Source organism: Rhipicephalus microplus, chromosome 8, assembly GCF_043290135.1.
Source record: "Rhipicephalus microplus isolate Deutch F79 chromosome 8, USDA_Rmic, whole genome shotgun sequence".
Taxonomy (NCBI): domain Eukaryota; kingdom Metazoa; phylum Arthropoda; class Arachnida; order Ixodida; family Ixodidae; genus Rhipicephalus; species Rhipicephalus microplus.
Window position 1 is genome coordinate 71597806 of NC_134707.1, and position 25121 is coordinate 71622926.

A 25121-nucleotide genomic window follows, 5' to 3' on the forward strand; every position below is an offset into this window, starting at 1 on the left:
CACCTGTGTCTGAGAGATTCGCAGGAACGAGAATGACTGGTCTACAATTCTTGCCATCACAATGTCCCCTTCAGTAGAGGTGACACAGTTCTTCTTTGGACGCCGTCATAGCGAGCTGTCCTGTGCGAAAAGCTGACTTCGCCGTACTCGGGTCCGTACCGTGTGGTGCGCCATGTCACTGACGTGACATATGGAATTGGACCACTTAACACCAACCAGTGTGCAATCGCGTTCTGACGTTGTTCACGTCACTTGGCTAAAGTGATAATATTCGGACCAACCAAGCACCGATACGGTGCCTTCTTCACCGAAGGTGATGCTACGGGGCGCCACAGATGAACATCATAGGAAAGAGGACGATGTTTGGTGCGAGGTTTTGCAGACTGGGCTTCATATTGTATGCCTGCCTGTTTATTTAAAGTAAATATAATTTTCAGGCGCCTTCCCCGAAACAATATATTTAACAGGCTTGGTGTTGAAAGTGGCCATAGCGTTGCAATAGTCAAGTAGATCTTCCATGAGAACAGTAACAGCGAAAGCGTTTATTTGGACAGTTTGTCGAGATGAACTGTCGAAATAAAAACTTCTATAGTTAGTGCTCCAATATATTGTTACGCTGAGATGTCTTTATATACAAGAGATGATGAATGTGAGTCCAGGAATTTGGCAGATCACCGCTCGTGCAAGTTTTGTTCTCTTTTTCTACCACGCGTCCAATCAGTATCGTAGCAACTCCCCCTACGCAGACGATGCCCACCGGCCGAGTTAGGCTTCGTTGCGATGATGAAAGCGTTTTATGCGGGCAACATGAACGACGTTGGTCTTGTTTGAGTGGCGACCAGTTGACAACAGCCGAGATATCACGTACGTGACATCACTGAGACGTTTCAGGACAGCAAACGGACCAGTGTAGTTGGCCAGTAACTTTTAGCAGAGGCCGCGCTTGCGAAGTGGCGTCCAAAGCCACACCAAATCCCCTTTCTCACACAATACGTGCCAGTGACATCTGTCGGAACGGTTCTTAGAGCGTTTCTCAAAGACGAAAGTTCGAAGACAGGCGATGCGCCGCGCCTCTTCTGCGCGGCAAAAGGTTTCGGCGAGAGTAGGTTGATCAGTCTCGGAAAAAGTAGTAGTGTCAAGAGCTGTGCGGGGTTGGTGCACGTAGAGCAGATAAAATAGACTGTATCTCGTTGTAACGTGCTGTGCAGTTGTTTAGGTGAAATATATAAATGGCAAAATTGCGTCCCATGTTTTGTGTCTGGAATCAATATACATTGAAATCATGTTGACGAGAGTCCTATTAGTTCGTTCCGTCAAACCGTAAGCCTGCGGGTGATACAGGGTAGTGTGATGAAAATGGCACCAAACAAGACGAAGGAGGTCTTCAACTACATCGGCAACAAATTGCCGCCTGCGATCGCTGTTGATGACACGGGGGGATTCATGGCGCAATAATAATGTGTGCGACAGCATGAACTGTGAAACTTGATTGGCCGTTGCCGCAGGAATCGCCACACTTTCGGCGTAGCCTGTGAGGTGGTCAATGGCCATGATAATCCACCGGTTGCGATTCGTTGATTGCGGAAAAGAGCCGAGCAGATCAAAACCGACGGCGTCAAATGGTGAACCTGGGGGTTCTATAGGATGAAGTAGTCCGGCTGGCGGAGTTGTAGGACGCTTGTAGCGTTGACATTGCTCACAGCTCGCAACAAATGCAGTCACACTTTTACGCATCGTCGGCCAGAAGAAGCGTTTTTGTGTGTGATAAAATGTGGTCGTGCATTGCTTGAAGTACGTGTTGTCGCAGACTTGTAAGCACAACTAGATAGAAGCAGGCGAGGGCCTATGCCGGAATAATTCTTTTTGTAAAGAACGCCCTCCTTTACGACGAAACCACGTTGACCGTTCGCTCTTGAAATAAAGAAAGAAGTGAGAATGTTGTCGGTGCATTACTCTGCTCGAAAAGTTGTTACGTCAGCTAACGGAGTATCCACTACTTCCAAATATTGATCAAAGTTGTCAGCGTCACACTCGGTTGTCGGAAGGGGAAGCCTGAAAGGCAATCAGCGTCGGCATGACGACGACTGCTCTTGTAAGAGACTTCAAAGTCGTGTCCTTGCAACCGTAACATTCAACAAGGGTCTATGATAATCGGGAATCGGCGTCTATAGATAAAAGGACGAAACTTGTGCACGGCGAATTGGACCGCTAGACATTTCTGCTCTGTGATAGTATAGTTTCGCTCCGGTTTACTTAAACAGCGACTGGCATAGGCAACGACTTGTTCAGCAGCTTCATGGCGTTGGACCAAGATGGCGTCGATACCTACACGAATGGCGTTGGTATGAACTTCTGTGGCAGCTGACGAGTCACAGTGGCGAAGCACGGGCTCTAACGTAAGAACGAACTTGAGTTGCGAAAAAGCCGACTCGCATATCGCTGACTACCGAAAAGGCACGTTCTTGTTGAGTAGGGACTTCAAAGGGTAAGCGAGGTCGGCGAACTTGGGCACAAAGCGACGGAAGTACGACCATACGCCCAAAAAGCTTCGCAACTCTCGTACAGACTGAGATTGTTTGAAGCTGCTGACTGCAGCGACTTTCTGGGGGTCGGGTAGAACGTCATGTTTGTCCACGAGGTGACCGAGAACGAGAGTCTCGTGGCTGCCGAAGTGACCCTTCTTAGAGTTCAGGGTGAGCTTAGCTCTCTCAAGGCAGGTCGGAACAATGTCTAGACTATGGTTGTGCCCATCGAATGTACGGCCCAAAATTATAGTGTCATTCAGGTAGCAAAGACAAACTTCCCACTTTAGTCCACGTATTATAGAGTCCATGAAGCGTTCAATGTTGCAGGAGCGTTACATAGGCCAAAAGGCATTACATTGAATTCAAACATACATCTGGGGTTATGAAGGCCGTTCTCTCTTTGTCATTCGGGTGCATGGGGATTTGCTAATAACCAGATCTCAAATCCACGGAGAAGTACGATGCCGAATGTAAACAATCGATACGTCAACAATCCTGGAAGTGGGTAGACATCCTTTTAGTAGCAGAGTTGAGCCGTGTGTAGTCCACGCAGAATCGTCATGTACCATCCTTCTTTCGGACAAAAATCACAGGGGAAGCCCAAGGGCTACATGACTTTTGAATGAACTTTTTCTTCAACATCTCTTCTACTAGTTCAGCAGTGAGCTTCCGCTCCGCAGATGAGACACGATATGGTTTCCACCGGATAGGTTGAGCGGATCCTGTGTTGATCCCCCGGCTAGTACGCGACTCGGGTGCTCTTATTTGCCCTTCATTCTGCGCAAAGTCAAACATAGTAGCATGCTTCTCAAGGACTTTGACCAAAGCTTGACGTTTTTCGCACTGCCGCGGTAGTCTAGTGGCTAAGGTACTCAGCTGCTGACCCGCAGGTCGCGGAATCGAAACCCGGCTGCGGCGGCTGCATTGCCGATGGAGGTGAACCTGTTGTAGGCCCGTGTGCTCAAATTTGGGTGCAAGTTAAAGAACCCCAGGTGATTGAAATTTCCGGAGCTCTCCACTACGGCGTCTAATCTTCATATTGTCACGCAGCAAAGGACGACATAGTTGTCTATAAGGAAAACAAGTTTATTGGAGCGAACCTGTGCTCCCCTAACAACTGAAAGAATACACAGGCGGCGAAGCAGCGGCCAGCAAAACGACGGGCACGCTAGTGAGTGTCGGCGAGCGAATGTCGCGGCGTCGGCTGTGCGGGAATTTATATCCCTCGGCGCGAGGGTTTCTAGAATAGTCGAATTGTATCGAGAACGCCGTGATAGCGTTTGTTCGAAACGCTGTTCGTTCGGAACGCTCGAAGCGCTGTTCGATAGCGTTTGTTCGAAACGCTGTGATAGCGTTTGTTCGAAACGCTGTGAAAACAGTGATAGCCCAGGCCGGCGCAGCCAGGCCGAAAAAACAAAACACAAATAAACAAACCCAATGCATGGTTTGCGGCATTACCCCCCCTCTAAGAGTGCATCGACCCGATGCTAACATAAGGGACAGTCCAAACAAATTAAAATAAAAGTTCTTCATCGTCCGTAGAAAGGTTTTAAGCGAACCACATGGACGACTTCGGGCCGCGTGCGTCGTCGTGATGTACGGGAGTCACCATAGGGGTTAGTACGTTAGTTCGCCAACACGTCGTAGAATCCGGTAAGGTCCGAAATAGCGTCGTAGAAGTTTCTCACTGAGTCCACGTCGTCGAATGGGAGTCCAAACCCACACACAATCTCCAGGATTGTACTCGGCGTCTCGGCGTCGGAGATTGTAGCATCCGGCATCCACCAGTTGCTGGTCCGTTATACGAACTCGAGCGAGCTGGCGGGCCTCCTCCACACGTTGGAGGTATCCTTGGACGTCGGCGTTGAGGTCGCCGTCTTCTACGTGCGGAAGCATGGCGTCGAGCATCGTAGTCGGCCGTCTTCCGTAGACGAGCTCGAACGGTGTGTTCTGCGTGGTTTCTTGGATAGCCGTGTTGTACGCAAACGTGACGTACGGGAGGACTTCGTCCTACGTCTTATGTTCAACGTCGACGTACATAGACAGCATATCCGCGATTGTCTTATTCAGCCGTTCAGTTAGTCCGTTCGTTTGGGGGTGGTACGCCGTCATTCTTTGGTGATCCGTGTTGCTGTTGCGTAAGATTCCTTGCGTGAGCTCCGCAGTGAATGTCGTTCCGCGGTCCGTGATTAGGACCGCGGACCGTGGTTTTGGGACGTTGAACAGCACAAATCAATCAGCTTGACGTTTTTTTTATGCTACCATCTTCTTAACCATACTCAAAAGTAGTTGGCTTTCTGTATAATGCATTGCACGAATAGGATCTACGCTCTCGTCACCTAAAGATGCAATAAAACTGTTCATAGTTTGTTCAAAGAGGGCGAGTACCAATCTGCAGGGTAGCATGACAGGTTCACCTGAATAGTTGGACACCCATAAGGCCGATCGCCCTTCACTGATGGACAGAACACATTATGGAACGAGCACATTTTTTGGTGCTTATGAGAGGAATGGGCTCCTTGAGAACATGAAACGTACCGGCGTCCGAGGCCGAGGCGTCAACGCGAACGTTCTTCATCGAGTTGGGTGGCTAGACAACATCCTCAATCACGGTGATATATCCTTGACAGCACTTGGGATCGTCAGTAAATGCAGATAGAAAAATCTCGCCAGCACCGCAATCTACAGTACCACCGCACTCGCGTAGAAAATTGATCCCCAAGATGATGTCTTGGGTGGAGCTGGTCAGGAGAGCAAAATCAGCCTCGAACACCTTGTCGCCCAAAGAGACACTAACAAAACACACACCGATCACGAAATGATCGGTGTGTATGTGATTTCACTGCATGAAATGATGCACAACTGTCCCAGCGAAACAAAACTTCATGTCTAAGCCACAATCTGAAGTTAAGACTAATCACTGAAACAGCTGCTCCAGTATCTATGAAAGTCATCGTAGGAAGTCAATCAATAAGCACGCGGAACTTATTTTGCGTCATAAAAACGGGTGAAGGCATAGGTGGAAGTAGTGAAAAATGTTCAGCGACCTCACCTCTATTGGCCGCACCACCTAGTTTCCCGGAGGTGGGGAGGTGACGCGTCGACCAAGAGATGGTGAACGGAACCGGCGTGTTGCAGGGAGCGTCAAGCTTGGCATGGAGAAAGGCGAGTCGATGCGGATATTCCGGTGGAAATTGCGTCCCACATGTGTGTCGCTGTGGGTGGTTTGCTGGAAGCCGTCCCCAACATACGCGTCCCGCATCGGGTGAATACCGCCACGTCAGCGGTTTTGTCGAGAAGCTCATGGTTGCTCGTAGTAGCGCTGTTTGGGGCGTGGCCTCTGACTACAGAATCGAGCCACATGGCCACGGAAATCACAGTTTTAGCACACAGGGCCGTCACGCACGTCGCTGAACCTTCAATGAGGCGCCACGCAGCCACGATCGTCCCACGAAGACACCATTGTAGGTGGTTAGCGGGAGACGTTCTGGAAACCGTGATGATGTAGGTTGTCAGTTGGAGGATCTGGTGCTCTTGATTGGGGCACATCATATAGCGTGACATCAACGTCAGCACACATTACATCGTATGGCTGGGAGGCGTTTCTAGCATGTGCCCTCGGTGGGTTGACAGCATCACGTCGTCCAAGTTCTTCGCTTATGATTTGCCTGATTATAGAGGGAAGATCACAGGATGATGTTAGAGGGACGTCGACACTTGCAACAGTAGTGACGTTGGCAAGTCTACCAAATTTGGAATGGTGCGCCCAGCCTTTAGTGCCTCAAACGTGCGGCAGTGTTGGACTACGTCCGGTACAGACGGCAAGGTCTCCTTGCCGATGAGGAAATTGTAGACATCCTCAGTCACCCCTTTGAGGAGATGTCCAACCTTGTCATCTTCTTTCATGCGTGGGTCTACAGACTTGCACAATTTTGGAATACCTTCAATATAAGTTGTGCATGTTTCACCGGGGACTTGAGCACGCTGCATAAAATTTTGCTCAGCGCGCTTCTTCTTCATTATTGGGTCCCCGAAGGAGCTCCCTATTTCTTTCTCAAACGTTTCCCAGGTCGTTATTGGTTCTTAGTGGTTTTCAAATCACACCAACGCCGTTCCTTGAAGAAACAAGCTGACGTTGGACAACCGGGGGCCGAATCCCAACAGTTGTGTTAACTCACATGGTTGAAGTGTTTCAGTCATTCGTCAATATCGTCTACGACCCTCCCAGACAAGCTTCGTGGTACCATGTGTCGGGGCCACGTAGCGCCAGACGAAGACCGCGTGGTGTCACCGTCAGCAATCGGATTCATAGAGAGTGGTGGTAGACCAGCCCGTCGGCGGCTTCGGCGTAGTTCTTGAGGTAGCGCTTCCGTTATTATTTGCCTGGTATCGCTTCGTTGTACCCCGCTTCTTCCACCAATCTTGTAACGGTGAGATGCTTTCATTTACAAGAGATGATGAATGCGAGAGTCCAGGGATCTGGCCGATCACCGATTGTGCCATTCTTGTTCTCTTCTTTTACCACGCGTCCCCTCAGTGTCATAGCAATATATATATATATATATATATATATATATATATATATATATATATATATATATATATATATATATATATATATATATATATATAGTGACCACCGAGTTCTTGCTTGATGATCTTCATCTGTATACCCAAAAACCGTTGTAATCCTCATCATCGTTAGACGCGCCGGCCTCTCTGCTTGTGGCTCTCGCACCTGTGTTGGAGAATACAACGGTCATTTTGTCGTATTTAACGTCATCTCCCAAGTTGTGGAGGTGCTGTGACTCCCATGTCCTTGTGCTCTAGTGGGCACCCCTGGAGCTCCGGTCCGGTCGACGGCTGTGCTTGCCGAGAATAATGGCGCAAAATGACCCACCCCTGCCGCCTTCTTCGCAACATCAGCTCCGACTGCTGGGCCTAACTACACCGTGAGTACAACACAACGAGACCCTCCGGTATTCCACAGCCTTCGCAGAGAAAATGCTGAAGAGTGGCTGGATAATTAAAGCAGAACAATCATTTGTAATCATTGGGAGAAGGCCGACAAGGTGCGCTACGACATCTTTTACCCGAGGGAGGTCACTAAGACATGGTTCCACGGCTATGAACGTGACTTTCCCAATTGGAATACATTCAAGGTGCAACACCGGCCGATTTTTTGCACGTCTGCAGGATGCTCTGAAGCGGCCAAACACAAACTGGAAACCCGAGTTCAAGGTCCAGACGAATCCTATACATCTTATATTGAAGCCCGAAGGGACATCAGGGGGTCCGACCGCATCCGTCACCTAATTAAGGGCGTCAACTATGTCGCTTTCAATGCCCTCGTCATTCAGACGCCCAATGCAAGTCAAGAAGTCATCACTACGTGGAAACGTCAAGACGCGCTTTGTTCTGTGCGCTTTCCACGGGCCTTCTGTGGCCCCCGCTTTCCTGGAGAGCCTGACTTATGAGCTGTCATCCACGCAATTGTCTGAGAGGAACTTCACGGCGTTGTTCCATGCAACCCCGCCGTCTCCTCTGTCTGCCTTCCTGCTCGAAACCTGCGTGACATTATCAGAGACAAACTGGCATTGAGGGCAAGCGTCACACAGGCGTCGTCGCTTGTGCGATTTCGTGCCCCTACGTACGCCGAAGTTGCATTACGGGCCCCTGCACCAGTTTCATCTGTGCCTGCTGACGTGTGCGACCGCTTGGCTTCGATGGCACGACAGGCGCCCGTGCAACCACACTACCCGTCCTGGCGATCTCCGCGCCCCGTCTGCTTTACTGTGGCATACGGGGTCGTATATGCCGCTTCTGCCGCCGCGTCAGCAGGATGAATGACGTGGATATTCAGCTTATGAGTGAGACTTTGCCCCAAGTTCCGGTGCCTACATTCCCGCGCTGTATCCAGTTTTTTCACAGCGTTTGCCCTCACTTACAGAGTCCTGAGGCCTGCTTCGTTCTTCCCGCTCATCTAGCTAGCGTTCTCCGTCACCATTTTGGCGTTCGTTGTCACGCTTATGCCCTGCTCCAACCTCTCTGGACAGCCGCCCGAAAAACTAGAGGCTGCAGTTTCTTGAGAGGAAACTGCCCGTCATCGAAACGCAACAATTCCTCCTTCTCGCCCAGCAAATTTACTGCCTGTTCGTGTTGAAGGTGTTCATGTTGATGCCCTTATACATACTATCACTGCCATTTCGGTCAATCACCGCGAATAGCGTTTACATTTACGGAAAGTGCAGACTCCTTTTTTGGTACCATGTTGTGGGGTGACAATGACAATCTTCTTCGCCCTACCGGACAGTGTACTGCTCGCGTGCTCGTTGGCGGAATGTGTCATCATGTAGAGTTGTCTGTGCATCGTTTATGCGCTCGTCAGATCATCTTAGGCTGGCATTTTCTATCGACTGCTTCAGCTGTCACTTCGTGTGCTAAACCTCTTCTTCGTCCTGCGGACACTGACCATTCTTTTCTTTCTCATTTTTTGTCACCTTACCCTCTTACAGCTGCAGATTTTCACCTGCCTTCTGGTCAAGAGCACTTTCTTACGATCAGATCTCGAGACATTATAGACGGTGACGCAGTGGCTATCCTTTGCCAGCAGAGAATTCTTCGCGGAACCACTATTTCCTTTGCATTTCTCGCGTGGTTATGCAAGCATTACTGTCTACAACATGACACCTCAAACACTACTATTGCCAGAGGGGACCACTGTTGCCAGTATTTTTGAGGAAGCACAGGTATGCGTCGTCACTGTTTCACCTGGCTCCTCCTCGCCACACTGTCCACCCGTAGGATGTCCATCTTAAGCCATTAAAGCTACTGTGAGCCCAGATCTTAATCTGACCGAGACTGATGCCTTCCTCGCCATATTTTTGAAACACAAAACTTGTTTCGGCGTTTATTCCGATAGCCTTGAGCAAACAACATTGGCCGCTCATCGCATCGACACGAACGGATCCCGTATCGTTCGCCACCGTCCTTACCGTGTATCATGTTCTGTATGCATGGTTATAAAAGAACAAGTTAATGGCATGCTCGCACGAAACGTGATCAGGCCTTCAGCAAGCTCATAGTCTTCTCCTGTTGTGCTAGTGAAAAAGAAAGGTGGCTCAGTGCGATTCTACGTCGACTGTACAGCGCTGCAAAAAACTACCCACAAGGTCGTTTATTCTATGCCTCGAATTGATGACGCTCTTATACATTACAAAGGGCCGAGTATTGAAAAGTTCTCGGCACATTGTAACTTACGCTCTGGTTATTGGATGATCCCCATGCACAAGACCGCTAACGAGAAGGATGCCTTTGCCGCATCTGATCGACTCTTTGAATTCAATGTAACGCCTTTCGGCCTATGCAATGCCTCTGCCACATTTGAACGCGGAATAGATACAGTACTGCGGGACTTGAAATGAAAGACCTTTCTTTGCACTCTGCACGACATCGTTTGTTCTTTCAGCCTCTCTGAGCATCTATAATGGCTAGACGGAGTTCTAACGTGTATAGCTAAGGCTGGTCTTCAGCTCAACACTGAGAAGAGTCGGTTTGCTAGTCACAGCATAAAATATTTAGGTCACGTCAGTAAATATGGCCTTCAGCCCGATCCTGACAAGGTTGGTGTGGTACTTCACTTTCCTACACCAATGAGATCCAAAGGCCTTCGCAGCTTCCTTGGCTTAGCGTCGTACTTCCACCACTTTGTGCGTGATTTCGCTAGTATCGCCGCTCCTCTGCACAAACCTCTGACCGCGAATACACCCTTTGTCTGGTCGGCTGCTTGCGAAACTGCTTTTCACACTCTCAAGCGATGCCTCACATCGCGGCCAGTGTTTCACCAGTTCGACCCTGCAGCAACTGCTGTTCTACACGCTGATGCGAGTGGACTTGGCATCGGTGTGGACCTGCTTCAGCGAAACAACGCCTCCGAAGAACAAGTTATAGGCTACGCTAGCCGTACTCTTTCTCTCGCTGAGCGAAATCACACCATCACCGAACAGGAATGCATCACCATCGTGTAGTCCGTGGAAAACTTTCGCCCCTACTTATGTGGCTGCGACATTTCATTTTTTTTGTCTGTTTATTTCCCACCATAAAACGAAAACATAACTTTCTAGAGTGTCTCCTGTGCTAAAAGCTGTAATTAGACAGCTTGACTAAGGCCCAGAAGACCAGTTACATTGCAACAAGTGACTGCTGAAAATTTTCGCACCAATAATTGACAAGTCATGATAACACATGGTAGAACAAATATTTGCGAAAACAAAGCATACAATACCTGTACAAACGTAACAAAGAATTGTTTTGAATGAAGACATTGCTGATAACAAACAAACAATAACAGAACACTCAAGTCTATTTACACAAAAAAATGTGGTACTGAAAGTACAAGAGAAAATGCAGCAATACTACACCTGAATTTTCGGCAACAAGCTACGCGAAACAATATTATCCACACAATAAAATAAAAAACATGGTAGCTAACCATACATAAAGGTATACATTGAAATGTAGTACAGCATGAATGAATAATTAAAATTGTCTAAATACATCAGTAATTCAAAAATAATTGATGTAATGTCTTTAGCACTGTTTCATTTAAATGTTTATGCTTGTTAAGAATACATGGCAGGTTATATTTCAACGACTGAAGTTTATAGTCGGTGCGAAAGCGCGGTGTATGCAAGCCTCCAACATTCCGAGTATCGATAGCATGACTATTACGTCCAAGTGCAGACGCGAACTTGATAAATTGTTTACATGAAGAAGAACATATATAAAATGACCGCCAGATACGGAACTTGTGCATATATTGGATTTTAATTATACTGTACTTTTTCACAGACGTGACCGACCATCACGCTCTGTGTCGGTTATCGACTATCAAGAACTTGTCGGGACGCCTTGGCCGTTGGATGCTACGTTTACAGGAGTATGACTAGAGCATCACATATAGGACACGTAGGCAACACCAAGATGCCGATGCTTCGTCGCGTTGCCCACTCTTGCCACGTGTCCATCTTTCACCTTCCATCTGTTCGTCACTGACCAGCCAAGTGATCAAGCAGACAGCTCTTGGTCCTAAAGAGTTTGTTGCCTCGGCGGACTTGCTTTCATCCACAGATTTCGCATCTCTCCAACATGCAAATCCATATTGCCACACAATCGTTGATCGGCTCACTGGCTTATTCGGGGCCCCAAACAGCCGCTTAAGACGACAGCTTGCACGCTTCAAACTTCAAGATGAAAGATCATGTCAGAAAATTTACCATTCTCTTGGTAATCGATGGGTTCTCGCTCACTTCGTCTCCAGGTTTTACAAGCTATTCATGATGACATGACAGTGGGCCAATTAGACTTTCACAAGACTTACAACCACGTTAAGGGTCGCGGCTTCTGGCCTGGCTATTCCATTTGTGTGGCCAAGTACGTCGGTTCGTGTGCGTCATGCCAGCACCGAAAACGTACTACATCTCTTCCAACGGGGTAATTGCAACCTCTACCATGTCCATCCATGCCCTTTGAATTCGTGGGCATCGATTTATACGGACCACTCCCTCTTTTTCTAACTGGTCACCGTTGGATCGTTACTGCCATCGACTACTTTACTTGATACGAGGAGACGGCAGCTCTTCCCTCTGGTGCTGCCTCTAAAGTCGTTGATTTTATCCTGCATGCCATAATCTTGCGGCATGGCGCCCCACGTGTGCTTCTTAGGGATCGTGGCAAGACATTTCTTCCCCAAGTCCCTGCTAAAGTTCTGAAGGCATCTAACACCACCCACAGACCACATAAGCCTACCTTCTGCAAACGAATGGTATAACAGAGCGTTTTCACCTAACTTTGTTTGATATAATAGCCATGTATATTCAGCGAAATCACAAAAACTGGGACACTATACTTCCCTTGGTCACAATCGCATATAGTATTGCTATGCAACGCACTACGAATTAAAGCCCTTTTTTGCTCGTTTATGGCTGTTCACAGACTTTCGTTGTGGACGCCACCTTTTTGTCCACATTCTCTGCATCATCTTCTTCCCTACCAGAAGGGTTCGCTGCTCGCGTGGCCCGTTGCCGTGAAATTGCTCTAGACGACACCGCTACAATGCAGTACAAAAGAAAAGTCGATATTGATGCGAAACGATGGGCTGTTAAGTTTCGCCTCAGCAACGAATTGCTTCTGTGGACACCTGTTCGTTTACCTGGGCTCTGTGAAAAATTACTTCACAGGTATCTCGGTCCATACACTGCGCTGGAACAAACTTATGATATGAACTATCGCGTCGCTCCTGTCAGCGCGGCTCCTGATTGTCGCCACTGCGTGACTGAGATCGCTCATGTATCTCAACTAAAACGATATATTCAACCTCCGAACCTCTCTAATTTGCTGCCCTCTTTTGCGAAAGGGGGAGGGGGATAGTGTGAGCGCTAAATATTTGCTTCATCACCTTCATCTGTACACCCAAAGATCATTGTAATCATTATCAGCGTTAGACGCGCGGGCTTCGCTGCTTGTGGCTCTCGCGCCCTTGTGTTTAAGAATACAATGGTCATTTCATCGTACCTAACGTCGTATCACTATATATATATATATAATATATATTGCAAGGGAGTTTAATAGCGACGCCAGGTAGTAGGCAGGCAGCCGGTACGGACAGAAATGCTCTAGCAGTCCAGCGTCTACAGCTCGTGCACCCACTCGCGCTTCGCACTCAGAGAGAGGTGGTCCCACTAGGCAGTGGCTTGCGAATTCCCCACTACAAAACCCCGGCGACGAAGACGAGTCATCCTGGCGACTCAAGGTGACGAGAGAACAGGAGGGTCGTAGCAGGGCTTGAGGCGACTGACGTGGACCGTCTCACGACCAAGGCGGCGCTTGTCCGTGGACGGCTTGAGCGGTTCAATCACATAGGTGACAGAAGAAGGGTGCTGTATGACGCGGTAAGGGCCAGTATACTTCGGTGCAAACTTGGGAGTCAGGCCAGGAGAGTGGAAAGGCAGTCGGAGCCACACGAGAGACCCGACGGGGAAAGTGTCCTGAACAAGATCACGGTCGTGGCGATCTTTTTGGAGGGCTTGATTATCTGCTGTGAAGGACCGTGCAAGCTGACGACACTCTTCGGCATGTTCGGCCATTTCAGAAACTGGGCTGAACTCGGAGGCATCAGGATTGTATGGCAGAATTGTGTCGAGTGTGCTGCATGGGTCACGACCATATAAAAGAAGAAATGGTGAAAAGCCCCTTGTTGATTGAGTCGCCGTATTGTAGGCATACGTCACGAAAGGAAAGACAACGTCCCACTTGGAGTGGTCTGAATCAATATACATAGCGAGCATGTCTCCGAGGGTTCTACTGAAACTTTCCGTTAGGCCGTTCTTCTGAGGGTGGTAGGCTGTTGATGTGCGGTGTACCGTACGGCATGACTGTAGGAGCTGCTGCAGAACTTCGGACAAAAATACGCGACCTCTGTCACTCAGGAGCTCGCGTGGTGCACCATGACGAAGAACAAACCGGTGCAAGATGAAGGTTGCAACGTCACGAGCGCCAGAAGAAGGTAGCGCTGCCGTTTCGGCGTACCTTGTCAGATGGTCGGCAGCCACAATCACCCATCGATTACCACCAACTGAGCACGGTAGTGGGCCGTATAGGTCAATCCCAACACGGTCAAATGGGCGTGCAGGACATGGTAAAGGCTGCAGTTGACCGGGTGAATGAGGAAATGTCTTGCGCTGCTGACACAGGGAACATGAGCGAATGTGTTTGCGTACAAACGTGTACATACCCCGCCAGTAGTAACGTTGGCGGATCCGCTCATACGTCTTTAGCGCACCGGCGTGTGCGTGTTGCGGCTCAGCATGAAAATATTCGCAGATATCAGACCGCATATGGCTGGGTATGACTAGCAGCCATTTACGACCCACCACTTGATAGTTGCGACGGTGTAACAGGCCATCCCGTATGGCGTAATGCGTTGCTTGGCGGTGAATAGCACGCGGGTAACCGGAAGTTGATGCGTCAGAAAGCATATTCAAGAGCGAGACAATCCAAGGGTCTCTCCACTGTTCGGATGACATGTCTGTGACGCTGACGGCAGAGAGGGGAAGGTCAAGGGCTGATATCTCCGTATTATCAGATTTCACGGGTGATCGTGAAAGCGCATCTGCGTCAGAGTGCTTTCGCCCCGATCGGTAGACAACGCGTATGTCGAATTCCTGGAGGCGTAGTGCCCAAAGTCCGAGGCGACCAGAAGGATCTTTCAGTGAAGCCAACCAACAGAGTGCGTGATGGTCAGTTACCACATCAAACGTTTGGCCGTACAAATAGGGGCGAAACTTGTTTAACGCCCACACAATCGCCAGGCACTCTTTTTCCGTAACAGAATAGTTGGCTTCTGCCTTAGTGAGGGCGTGGCTGGCATAGGCGACCACATACTCCGTAAAACCTGGTTTGCGTTGCGCGAGCACTGCACCAAGGCCGACGCCACTTGCATCCGTGTGTACTTCGGTCGGCGCAGTAGGGTCGTAGTGATGCAGTACGAGTGGTGAGGTAAGGAGTTGGCGCAGTGTTACGAAGGATTCGTCACAGGCTGCAGTCCAATGTGAAAGATCTGCAGGACCAGCAAGGAGCTTGGTGAGCGGAGCGATGATGGATGCAAAGTTCCGGACAAACCGATGAAAATAGGAGCACAGGCCCACAAAGCTCCGTAATTCTTTAACTGTAGTTGGCTTAGGAAATTCGGCAACAGCACGATGCTTGTCAGGGTCGGGAAGGATGCCGGCTTTCGAGACGACATGACCAAGTATGGTGAGTTGTTTAGCCCCGAAGTGACATTTCTGCAGGTTAAGCTGAAGCCTGGCATTTGTAAGGCACTGTAGAATTTTACGCAGACGAGGGAGATGCGAAGTGAAATCGGGTGAAAAGACCACAACGTCATCAAGATAGCATAAGCAAATGTTCCATTTGAGGCCACGTAAAATGCTGTCCATCATTCGCTCGAATGTGGCGGGCGCATTGCAGAGTCCGAATGGCATTACGGTAAATTCATAGAGACCATCCGGTGTGACGAACGCCGTTTTTGGACGATCAGACTCAGCCATTGGGACCTGCCAATAACCTGAGCGAAGGTCAAGCGAGGAAAAGAATTCTGCACCTTGGAGACAATCGAGAGCGTCGTCTATGCGGGGAAGAGGGTAAACATCTTTCCTCGTAATGTTGTTTAGGTGCCTGTAGTCTACGCAGAACCGCATCGAACCATCCTTTTTTTTGACAAGTACAACTGGTGAAGACCAAGGACTACAAGAAGGCTTGATGACTCCACGCTGTAGCATGTCATCTACTTGTTCTGCGATTACGTGACGCTCCACCGGGGACACGCGATAGGGGCGCTGGTGCAAAGGAGCACTCTTCCCTGTGTCAATCGTGTGCACAACGGTGTTCGTTCTTCCTAGCACCGCTTGGGGAAAGTCAAACGAACGCCTGAATTCGTGCAACACGGTAACAAGCTGCTCTCGTTGAACCGGGGTGAGGTGGCTGTCAATAGAACTTTGAAATGCATCGGACGACACGCTGTTCGAGGCAAAGTGAGGAACCAACGCGTTCAGCTCCATATTCGGCTTGGTGTCGAAGAAATCGGCAGGCACGATAGTACCTTCATCAATAAGCTGAATGTGGCCGAGCGTCTCGTTGCGGCGCTCCCTTGCAAAGTGGTGGAAGTGTGCTGGGTACTCAAACCTGGAACTTCGAAGCCGGAAGCTGCCCACTGCATCAGCAATGCCTGATCAGACGACCGAGCAAGATACCACCCTGCAAAGCACGGCCCAATCTCAACTGGTCATCGTACCTGTCACCCTGCGCCAACGAGATCCCCCCTTCTTCAGCGGCACCGAGGACCAAGATGTGGAAGATTGGTGGCAGCTGTTCGAAAAAGTGAGCGCCGCTAACAAGTGGGACGACCCCTCGAAATTGGAGTATGTCCCATTTTATCTTAGAGACGTCGCCAGCCAGTGGTTCACAAACCACCGTACTGAATTTACCACTTGGGCCGCTTTTAAGACTACCCTTGCAGCTGTGTTCGATCGCCCCGCATTGCGCAAGCTGCGTGCTGAACAGCGCCTACGCGGACGAGCACAAAGGCAGGGCGAAAGCTTCACAAGCTATATTGAAGATGTCATCGATTTATGCCGGCGCTTTAATCCTGAGATGACCGAACAAGACAAGATTAGGCATACCTTGAAAGGAATAGACGATGATGCCTTTTAAATGTTGCTGGCAAAGGGCCCAAGTACCGTGTCCGAACTTGTGACCCTGTGCCAGAGCTTGGAAGAGATTCGGAAACAACGTGCGTCAGTTCGGAGGTCGACGACAGCAGACGACTCTCTCGCTTCCTTGGCCGTCGGTGGTGACAGCACCCTGCTGGAGCAGATAAAAGACTATGTACGCGAAGAGGTCGCCCGACAGCTTTCGTGTCTTTCGTGTCTGCCGACCACCGAAGCACCAACGAACCACCTAACGCCGACAATCAGACAGGCTATTCAGGAGCAGGTCTCCGAGGCGTTGCCATTACCTACGTCTGCCTCCCCACCAACACTTGTTGCCGCGCCACTGACTTATGCGGCCGTCACGGCAATGCCTCCACCTCGTATGCCACTGTATACGCCACAACCTGTACGACCTTCCACTGCGCCGTTTCCACCTACACAGCAGCACGGCGGAAATCCTTGGCGCACTGCTGACAACCGGCCCATATGTTACTTTTGCGGAATTCCAGGTCACGTTGCACGTCTATGTCGTCGGCGCTTCGCAGTTAGTGCACCAAGATACGCTGACTACCCATTTCGGCCTCCATACCCCGGCAGCTCCACCACTTTGCAAGGGAGTTTATTAGCGATGCCAGGTAGTAGGCAGGCAGCCGGTACGGACAGAAATGCTCGAGCAGTCCAGCGTCTACAGCTCGTGCACCCAGTCGCCCTTCGCACTCAGAGAAAGATGGTCCCACTAGGCAGTGCCTTGCGAATTGCCCACTACAATATATAATATATATATATATATATATATATATATATATATATATATATTTATATTTATATATATTGAAAAAAACGTGTACTTAAGGGCCGTATTTCCGTGTTTTGACACTATAATAATGAGATCTGACCGACAATATTACCAAGGAATAAATAGGGGAAGTTATTACACCCACTTGTAATGTAAATGTGAAAAAAGAAAAGTCGTTGAAAAAATAACTTGCCGTAAGCGGGAACTGAACCTGCGACCTTCGAATAAGACATTCGATGCTCTATCACTGAGCTACCACGACGGCTATCCCCCCAGCCAGTCTATTGGGTTGATATGTGAATATCCTCGTGTATGATGATGATGATGGTGATTTGAGGCTGATCCATTTGTATCGGGCGGGCCAGATTAATCTGCCCTAGCGAGAGTAAAAAAACAGTTAAAAATTAAATAAACACAACACTCCACAGGCGTACACACTCGCATCTGCACACCTTCAATTTAGTCCACATAAATCATTAGCGCTGCGTCGTGTGCCACCACTGCACCAGCCTTGTTTTGGTGGTGCGTACTGCCGCAAAGTTCACTGTACCAGCCGCTCCATCACCTGTGTGTGGCCCCTGGTCATCTTTGCGAACAAACCCCAGAGCCTCGAGCAGTGTGGTGCCCTTTCGTTGGTGTGGACCCAAACACGTATAGCACAGAACTAGATGGGGGATGGTTTCTCCTTCCGGCCAGCACACCCGGCACATCGCACTCGTGTCATCGGTATTCTCATCGAATCGGCGACTGTGCACAAGGGTTCGTAACCCCAGCGCGCGCTTCGAACAGAAGGCCACTACCGCCATTGTTGTCGTACAAGCTCTCCTTTTTTATTTCATTCTTGCAACTTCGATATACCGTCAAGGTTGCCTTGGAACGCATGGCCCTCCGCCACTGCTCATTCTCTTCCTCCCGTACCTGTTCATGGACGGCACGGGCCCATCCGCGCTCTGTGTTTGCCTTCCCGGGTTTCGCTAAGAAAACAAACTTTTGGCGCAGGGTGTACGCCCGCGCAGTCCACTGGGGCGTTATTCCAGTCAAGCTGGTGTATCGGAACAAGCGTCTTGCCCAACTGTTGACATTCATGAGACGCAGGCGGCCCTCGTAGGCTATCTTGCTCCTGGCTTCTCTGGCCTCATACGAAGACCATCCAACGTCTACTTGAATGGCCTCTATAGCAACTCGTCCGTGGCATCCCAAGGCCAGTCGACAAACCTGCCGCTGGCCTCGTTCCAGCCGCTGTCTGGTTCCTGGTTGGAAGGCTAGTACAGCATTGGAAAACGACAAGCATGGGACATGCACACATTTCCACATTTCCCGAACCAGCAGCAATCGGTTACAGCCCCAAAGACTTAGTTTGCGCATGACTTTTGCCGCTTTGCGTGATGTTTGGCGGATGTTTTCCCCGTGAACGTGTAGAACTTGCTCTGATGTACTGAGTTGGACACCGAGGTACCTGTAGTCTTCCTTCCATGAAATCTGCCCACCCTCCGGCAGCAACACTGCCGCAGTTATATCTGTGCCTGCAAACACCAGCACCGCTGATTTCTTGGCATTGGAGCAGAGTCCAAGTTTGCTTAGGTTATTTGCCGATAATGAAACGAGGTGCTGCAGATCACCCAGACTGTCAACCATCAGGACAGTATCATCCGCGTATACCAGGCCTGAAAGCTTCCAGGACACTGGTGCTCCGCCATATGAGTGGGCAAGAGAGAACCCACCTCCATCTGTCAGCAGCGCGCTCTCGAGGCTGGCCGTATACAGCATACACACCAGCGGCGACAATGAACATCCCTGTTTGAGACCCCATTTTACCGTCACTGGTTCGGCTTGGATTTCGGCAAAACACGCCATCACCGTATTGTCCGTGTACAGCCGTCGCAGCAGACTAACCCATGTCCTCGACATGCCAATCTGCGTCATCTAGTGAAACAAAGATCCATGCGGTACGCTATCATATGCCTTCGCGACGTCGCGAAAACAAGTGCACAATCCTCTGTTCTCCTTTCGTGCTATCTGGATGGCCTGGGTGAGCACAATTACATTGTCCTCGAGGCGCCGTCCACTGCGGAAACCATTCTGCAGCTCCGTCAATTTGTCGTCGTCCATCGCCCATTTACGTCTTTAAGATTTGTGGAAAAGTTCGGTATAGCACGCTGGTTACTGTGATGGGTCTGTACTCACGTAGCAACCCTGCATCTCCTCCTCTCTTCGCCACTAGGATCACTCGGCCACATCGCCAATCCTCTGGTATTGGTTCTCCTGCCATAATGCCTGAGAAGATATCTGCCAGCTTCTGCCTGGCCTCGTCTCCTAAGCATTTGAGCAGCCTCGCGGGCATGCCGTCCAGCCCTCGGGCGGTGTGTGCTCCTATGCGTTTAATTGCTCTGTCCAGAACTGGACTTGTCACTACCCATTTCACCTTGTTGCTCAGGCAGTATTCATTGACGGGGTTATCGTCAGTTATTATGATCTCTGGGTCGCCATTGCTGAAATCGTACAGTTAACGCATGTGGTCTGCTAGGTGCTTGTCCATGTCCAGTACTGGCAGTCCTGTATCCTCATGCCAATTTTGAGGTACCTTGGCTTTCCCTTTCAGAGACGACACGTAGGCCGAAAGCTTCCTGGCGTCATTGCGTCCATCCGCTGTGAAAGATTGGAGTTGTCGGCTGTTGTGCTCAGCGATTTTGGTTTGGACTACTGTCTGCATAGCCTGTTTGCAGTTTAGGTAATCCTGCCATGCTTGGAGAGCGCCACTTGCGGAAAGGGTTTTCACTGCTTTCCTGAGCCGGCGGTTTGCCTCTTTGCGCTCGTCCAACGCTTTCCACAATTCTCGATCCCACCATCTTTTTCGTCGCACCCCTCCTCGTGAATTAAAGTGAACTTCGTGTTTCCGCATTAGCGTCGCAGCTCCTTTACGAACTCTCCACGAACGTAGCAGTGTCAGTCAGCGCCACCTGTACCCATGGAGGCGAGACTCTTTATAAGCTTGTTGTGCGACACGTAGCACGTGAACCTGTTACGAGCTGTCAGCTAATCAATAGTCTCTCGTATACAACCTAACGGCACCAAGTCTGCCAGTGCGAGACCATTGTTATTGAATAAGAGAAAGAAGTGTATACTCAAGGGCTCGTTTTTCCGTGTTTTGACTCAATAATAATAAGGTCTGACAGACATTAATGCCAAGGAAGATAGAGGGGAAGTTATTACACCCTATTGTATTGTAAATGCGAAGAAAAAAAAGTGGGTGAAACAATAGCTTGCCGTGAGCAAGAACCGAACCTGTGACCTTCGAACCACGTTATCCGAAGCTCACAGGTTCGGTTCTTGCTCACGGCAAGCTATCTTTTCACCCACTTTTCTTTGTTCACATTTACGTTACAATGGGGTGTAGTAACTTTATACATATTTTAACATTATTGTCAGTTAGATCTCATTATATATATATATATATATATATATATATATATATATATATATATATATATATATATATATATATATATATATATATATATATATATATATATATATATATATAAAGTATATGGACATGAAAACTACAAGGTTGTGCAAATCAGCGGCGGCTGCATTTCCAATGGAGGCCGAAATGTTGTAGGCCCGTGTGCTCAGATTTCGGTGCACGTTGAAGAACCCCAGGTAGTCGAAATTTCTGGAGCCCTCCACTACGGCGTCTCTCATAATCATATGGTTGTTTTGGGACGTTAAACCCCACATATCAAACAATCAGGTTGTGCAAATAAACTATGGTAGGCAAGCACACAAGAGATAACCGAGGGCACTTTTATGCACTTGGTCCAGTTTATAGTACCATTCATGCAGATAATATGCGTATAGAAACTGTTTGTTTTAAATGCTGGAGACTTTCTGCGTGATATTTTATTCAAACGTAAAATGAACTTTTTTTATCTCAGCTACTGGCATATGAGCTTCTGAGCTGAAACTGAAGGCTGACATTTATAGCATTTATCACCTTCAAATCGAGCGTAGTGGGTGTGTCTCAAAGCATATACAATCCAAGCTCACTGCAATTAGAACATTGCTATGCCACATAGATTCATAGACAATACCAACATTCATTACGGAGGAGGACGCGATTAATTCTTCTTAGCGCTAATGCTGAAGGTGGCGTTAGAAATCCGTGCAGCGTGCAGGTGTGAATTTGTGTTTACTCTATACTGGAGCGACAATAAAGATTTTACAGTTTATCGGTTCTGTTGTAGAGATTTCACGTTTATTTTTATTAGCCAACTTGATTGTAGGCAAATTAGCATGAGTAAAATGCTCGTTACTCGAAAGATGTTCAATTATTGCATGTTAATCTAGCGTAATACTTCAAATGAATAAACTTTTTGTTACGAAACATTGAGTGTTGCCTATTTATTCAATGTCAGTTTAGACCTAACAATACTTACTTAGAGGTGGAGCACGGTGTCCAGGTCTAGGAAGGCTTAGTTTCACTGAAAATGAAAAGACGAAATTTTCGGCGAGTAATAATTAAGTACAGATGTCAAAATTGTAAGTCGTTTAAAGTTTAAGGGTTCTTTGCATTTCAGTACGTAATATTAGCGTAAAACAATATATAGCAATGACTTGAAAACGCGTTTCAAGAATTTATTTTGAATTTTTGTTCCACGTTCACAGGCTTAATAAAAGAAGTGACGGCTTTGATTTTTCGTGTAGTGTTAGAAATTCATGGTTGAAGGGTCATGTTTAGAAGGGACAGTAACAAAATGTTTCTTGCAATTCTTGTTTGAAATGTCATGCCCATTATTACGGCATCCCCAACTTTTTTGATTAGGAAGGTTATTAATAGGTGCTTGTACAGTCAACATGCGGAACATCGTTCTCTCGAACAAAGTTTTGTCAACTACAGAACCTAGCGTTACGCTTAAAACGATAAATACTCTGGTTTATATTTGTTAATAACACCGGCGAATTTCATCATATTTCTAACTATTAATGCATCCTGTAAAACCAATCATACTGATACATTTCGTACAACATTCTGAAGATGTGGGAATCTAGATTGCCCTTTATTATAGCACTGTCGTGCCTGTGGTTGATCGGCAGCATGTCGAAATTCACTACGTCACCTGGCTTATTTTTAAAGTGCTCTTTTTTAGTAAGCTCAAATGGTCCGCTAGCATTCGCCACTGTTCTACACCTGTTCTCAATGAACAATAGAAGTACTTGCTGGTGCCTTATGGAACGCAAATATTGTTTGTTCATTCCCATTTAAGTTTTAATAAAAAGAAAAATTTGGTTTTAGACCGCAATACAAATTTTCAATTGAGCAACATTTATTTGCATAAGTGGACACGTATCTAAGTACACATATAGGTACAAGTGTTCAAGTCTTCAAAAATTGAAACACATTGGCTAAACGAAGTTGCACATCTAAAAGTGATACAAAAAAGGAAATTTCAGTTACTGTATTGCGAAATTCCAAGTTTTACATAGAGTTGTTACTTGACAGGCACACATATTGCGTCAACTAAGCATCGCGTCACTAACCTCTAAATTAAGAAGGTACGTACGTGGTGGAATTTTTATTGGGTGCGCACAGGTAGGTTCCAACATTACGAGGAGGAAAGATAAGCCCAAAAACAAGGTAATTCCTCGAGAAAATAACTTCATGTTTTGTATTTCCTGAAAAGCAAGGCAACACTTCGTTAACTATTTCTGCAGAAAGGCATGAATATTTACTGTTTGGCCCGCTTCAGCTAAAGACGATGACACAAGAGAGGTGCCAAACGAACGCTAGTACATGAATGTAGAAAACACTGCGCTCGAATTTTAATGCTCATGTTAAGAGTTCTTTTAACATTCTTCGCCCAGTTTAATCCCAGTATTTTATACTAGACCATGTTCTATATATTCAGAGTTTACCTTTTTATCATATTCACACTTCTCTCGGTCGCGTTTTCATGAACTTTCTTATCGCTACGCAAGGACTACATAAAGTTTCATCCCATCAATGGTCCAAATTGGCGTGAAAACAGTGACGTGGAATAAGTATCACTCAGAAGGCACCTGTACACACAATGGCCGGCCCACCGCACATGCCGTTGCCAGCTCCCGCAACGACACGCTCACTTCTGTACACACGACATCTTTCCTTCACATGTAATGAAGTAATGCAGGAAGACATCTGTCACAGCATGTAACGAATTTCTTTTCTATCAATACCTTATCCCCCCCATAGCTCTCTACAACATCAGGATATACTGCTGGTCATAGTCTCAGTGCTTGCATCTCGTGAAGTGCAACAAAACTCCCGTAAATAATCCCACAGGAATTACTGCTAGTGTATGGATACCTAACATATGGAAGACTACATGTTTTACAGCCAAGTATTTTCACCATCAGCCTTTAGCCATTCAGCATGCATGTTTGTTGGCGCCGAGCCATGAAATGGCACCCTAAAAGTGTCAAACATGTAACTTGCAAAGAACGTGTAAACAATTAGGAGCTGGTTAACGTGCGAGAAAGACTCAAATAATTACAGAATATGAGGAACGTGAATAATTCTGAGCGGTTTGAAAGGTGGCTCTATGAAAAATACTCTGAAAGTAGCTCTACTTAGCGGTTATGCCCGATGCATACCCCTTTCGCCATCATCATCGTCATGGTCGTTATCCCTTTCATCTTGTGACTGCAGGATTTCTTTCGTGTTGCTCCAAATAGCCTGAGCCTGTGCTTGCCATGGCATGGATACAGACGTCTGTGGGGATTGAAGAGGCGCCAAGTGAGTCTTTCGGCGTGATGATTCCCACAGACATCTGTATACCATCTCCGCCCGCAAATTTCTGCCTTCTGAACAGTGCGCAACTTTTAATGGTGTAGCATAGCCACTGTGGAGTCTCTCAAGGTGCCTTACAGTATTCGTACGTATGATTCGCTGGCACCATGGTTTCGAATGGCCGGCATGTTATTAAGGCCAACGTCCACTTAGAACGTCTAGCCACGAGGTGACCTTCTTTAAAAAAAGTATGCTCACTTTTATTCACCTGAATAGACATATGGAGCCTGTTCAATTCATGCAAGTTGACAGGATTGATTGCGTGTGGTAAAAAATTGTCCAAGAATATTTCGTCATCTGAATGTGCTACAAAGTTCTGCTCTTTGTCCAGGTTTGGCATCTTCTGTGAATGAACAGAAATTCCAAATGCATGTCGAAAGGATATATCAAACGAGTAATTGAAGTTAGGCAGTCAACAGGTCAATAAAACCGCCAGTAGACAGAAAACATGGTGGGAAAACTTACGATCTTTCTGGCTAAGGGCAAGTATGTGTAGATGCACTCAGTTAGCACAATCGCTTATACTGGTGGTGACGTTGACGCTTGCACTTATCGCTGCCGCTGCGCAGGAAAGAAACCCGGGAAAGTGCAAAGCACGTCGTGGTGCATCAGTGTTTTCTACTGTAAGATGCCAATCGCTGCTGATGAGCAATGAGGGACAGACGACTCGGATTGAACACAGGTACCGGCCTCCCACTATTATCTAA

The 25121-nt window shown here is 47.8% G+C and overlaps 1 protein-coding gene across 3 annotated transcripts in view; it reads right to left on the reverse strand.

The window, feature by feature from the left end:
• The window catches only part of LOC142768597 (uncharacterized), a 60650-nt gene that overhangs the window by 30588 nt on the left and 4941 nt on the right, over nucleotides 1-25121 (reverse strand). Inside the window, exons 2-4 of one of the 3 annotated variants that reach the window (XM_075870602.1) lie at nucleotides 24623-24757; nucleotides 23150-23261; nucleotides 22025-22069 (exon numbers count right to left, since the gene is read on the reverse strand). In XM_075870602.1, coding sequence (XP_075726717.1) covers nucleotides 22025-22069; nucleotides 23150-23261; nucleotides 24623-24754 — 289 coding nt within the window. In that variant the 5' untranslated portion in view covers nucleotides 24755-24757. Of the gene's footprint in view, nucleotides 1-22024; nucleotides 22070-23149; nucleotides 23262-24218; nucleotides 24302-24622; nucleotides 24758-25121 lie in introns of those variants that run through there. The other 2 variants (XM_075870604.1, XM_075870603.1) reach the window with 2 other exon arrangements.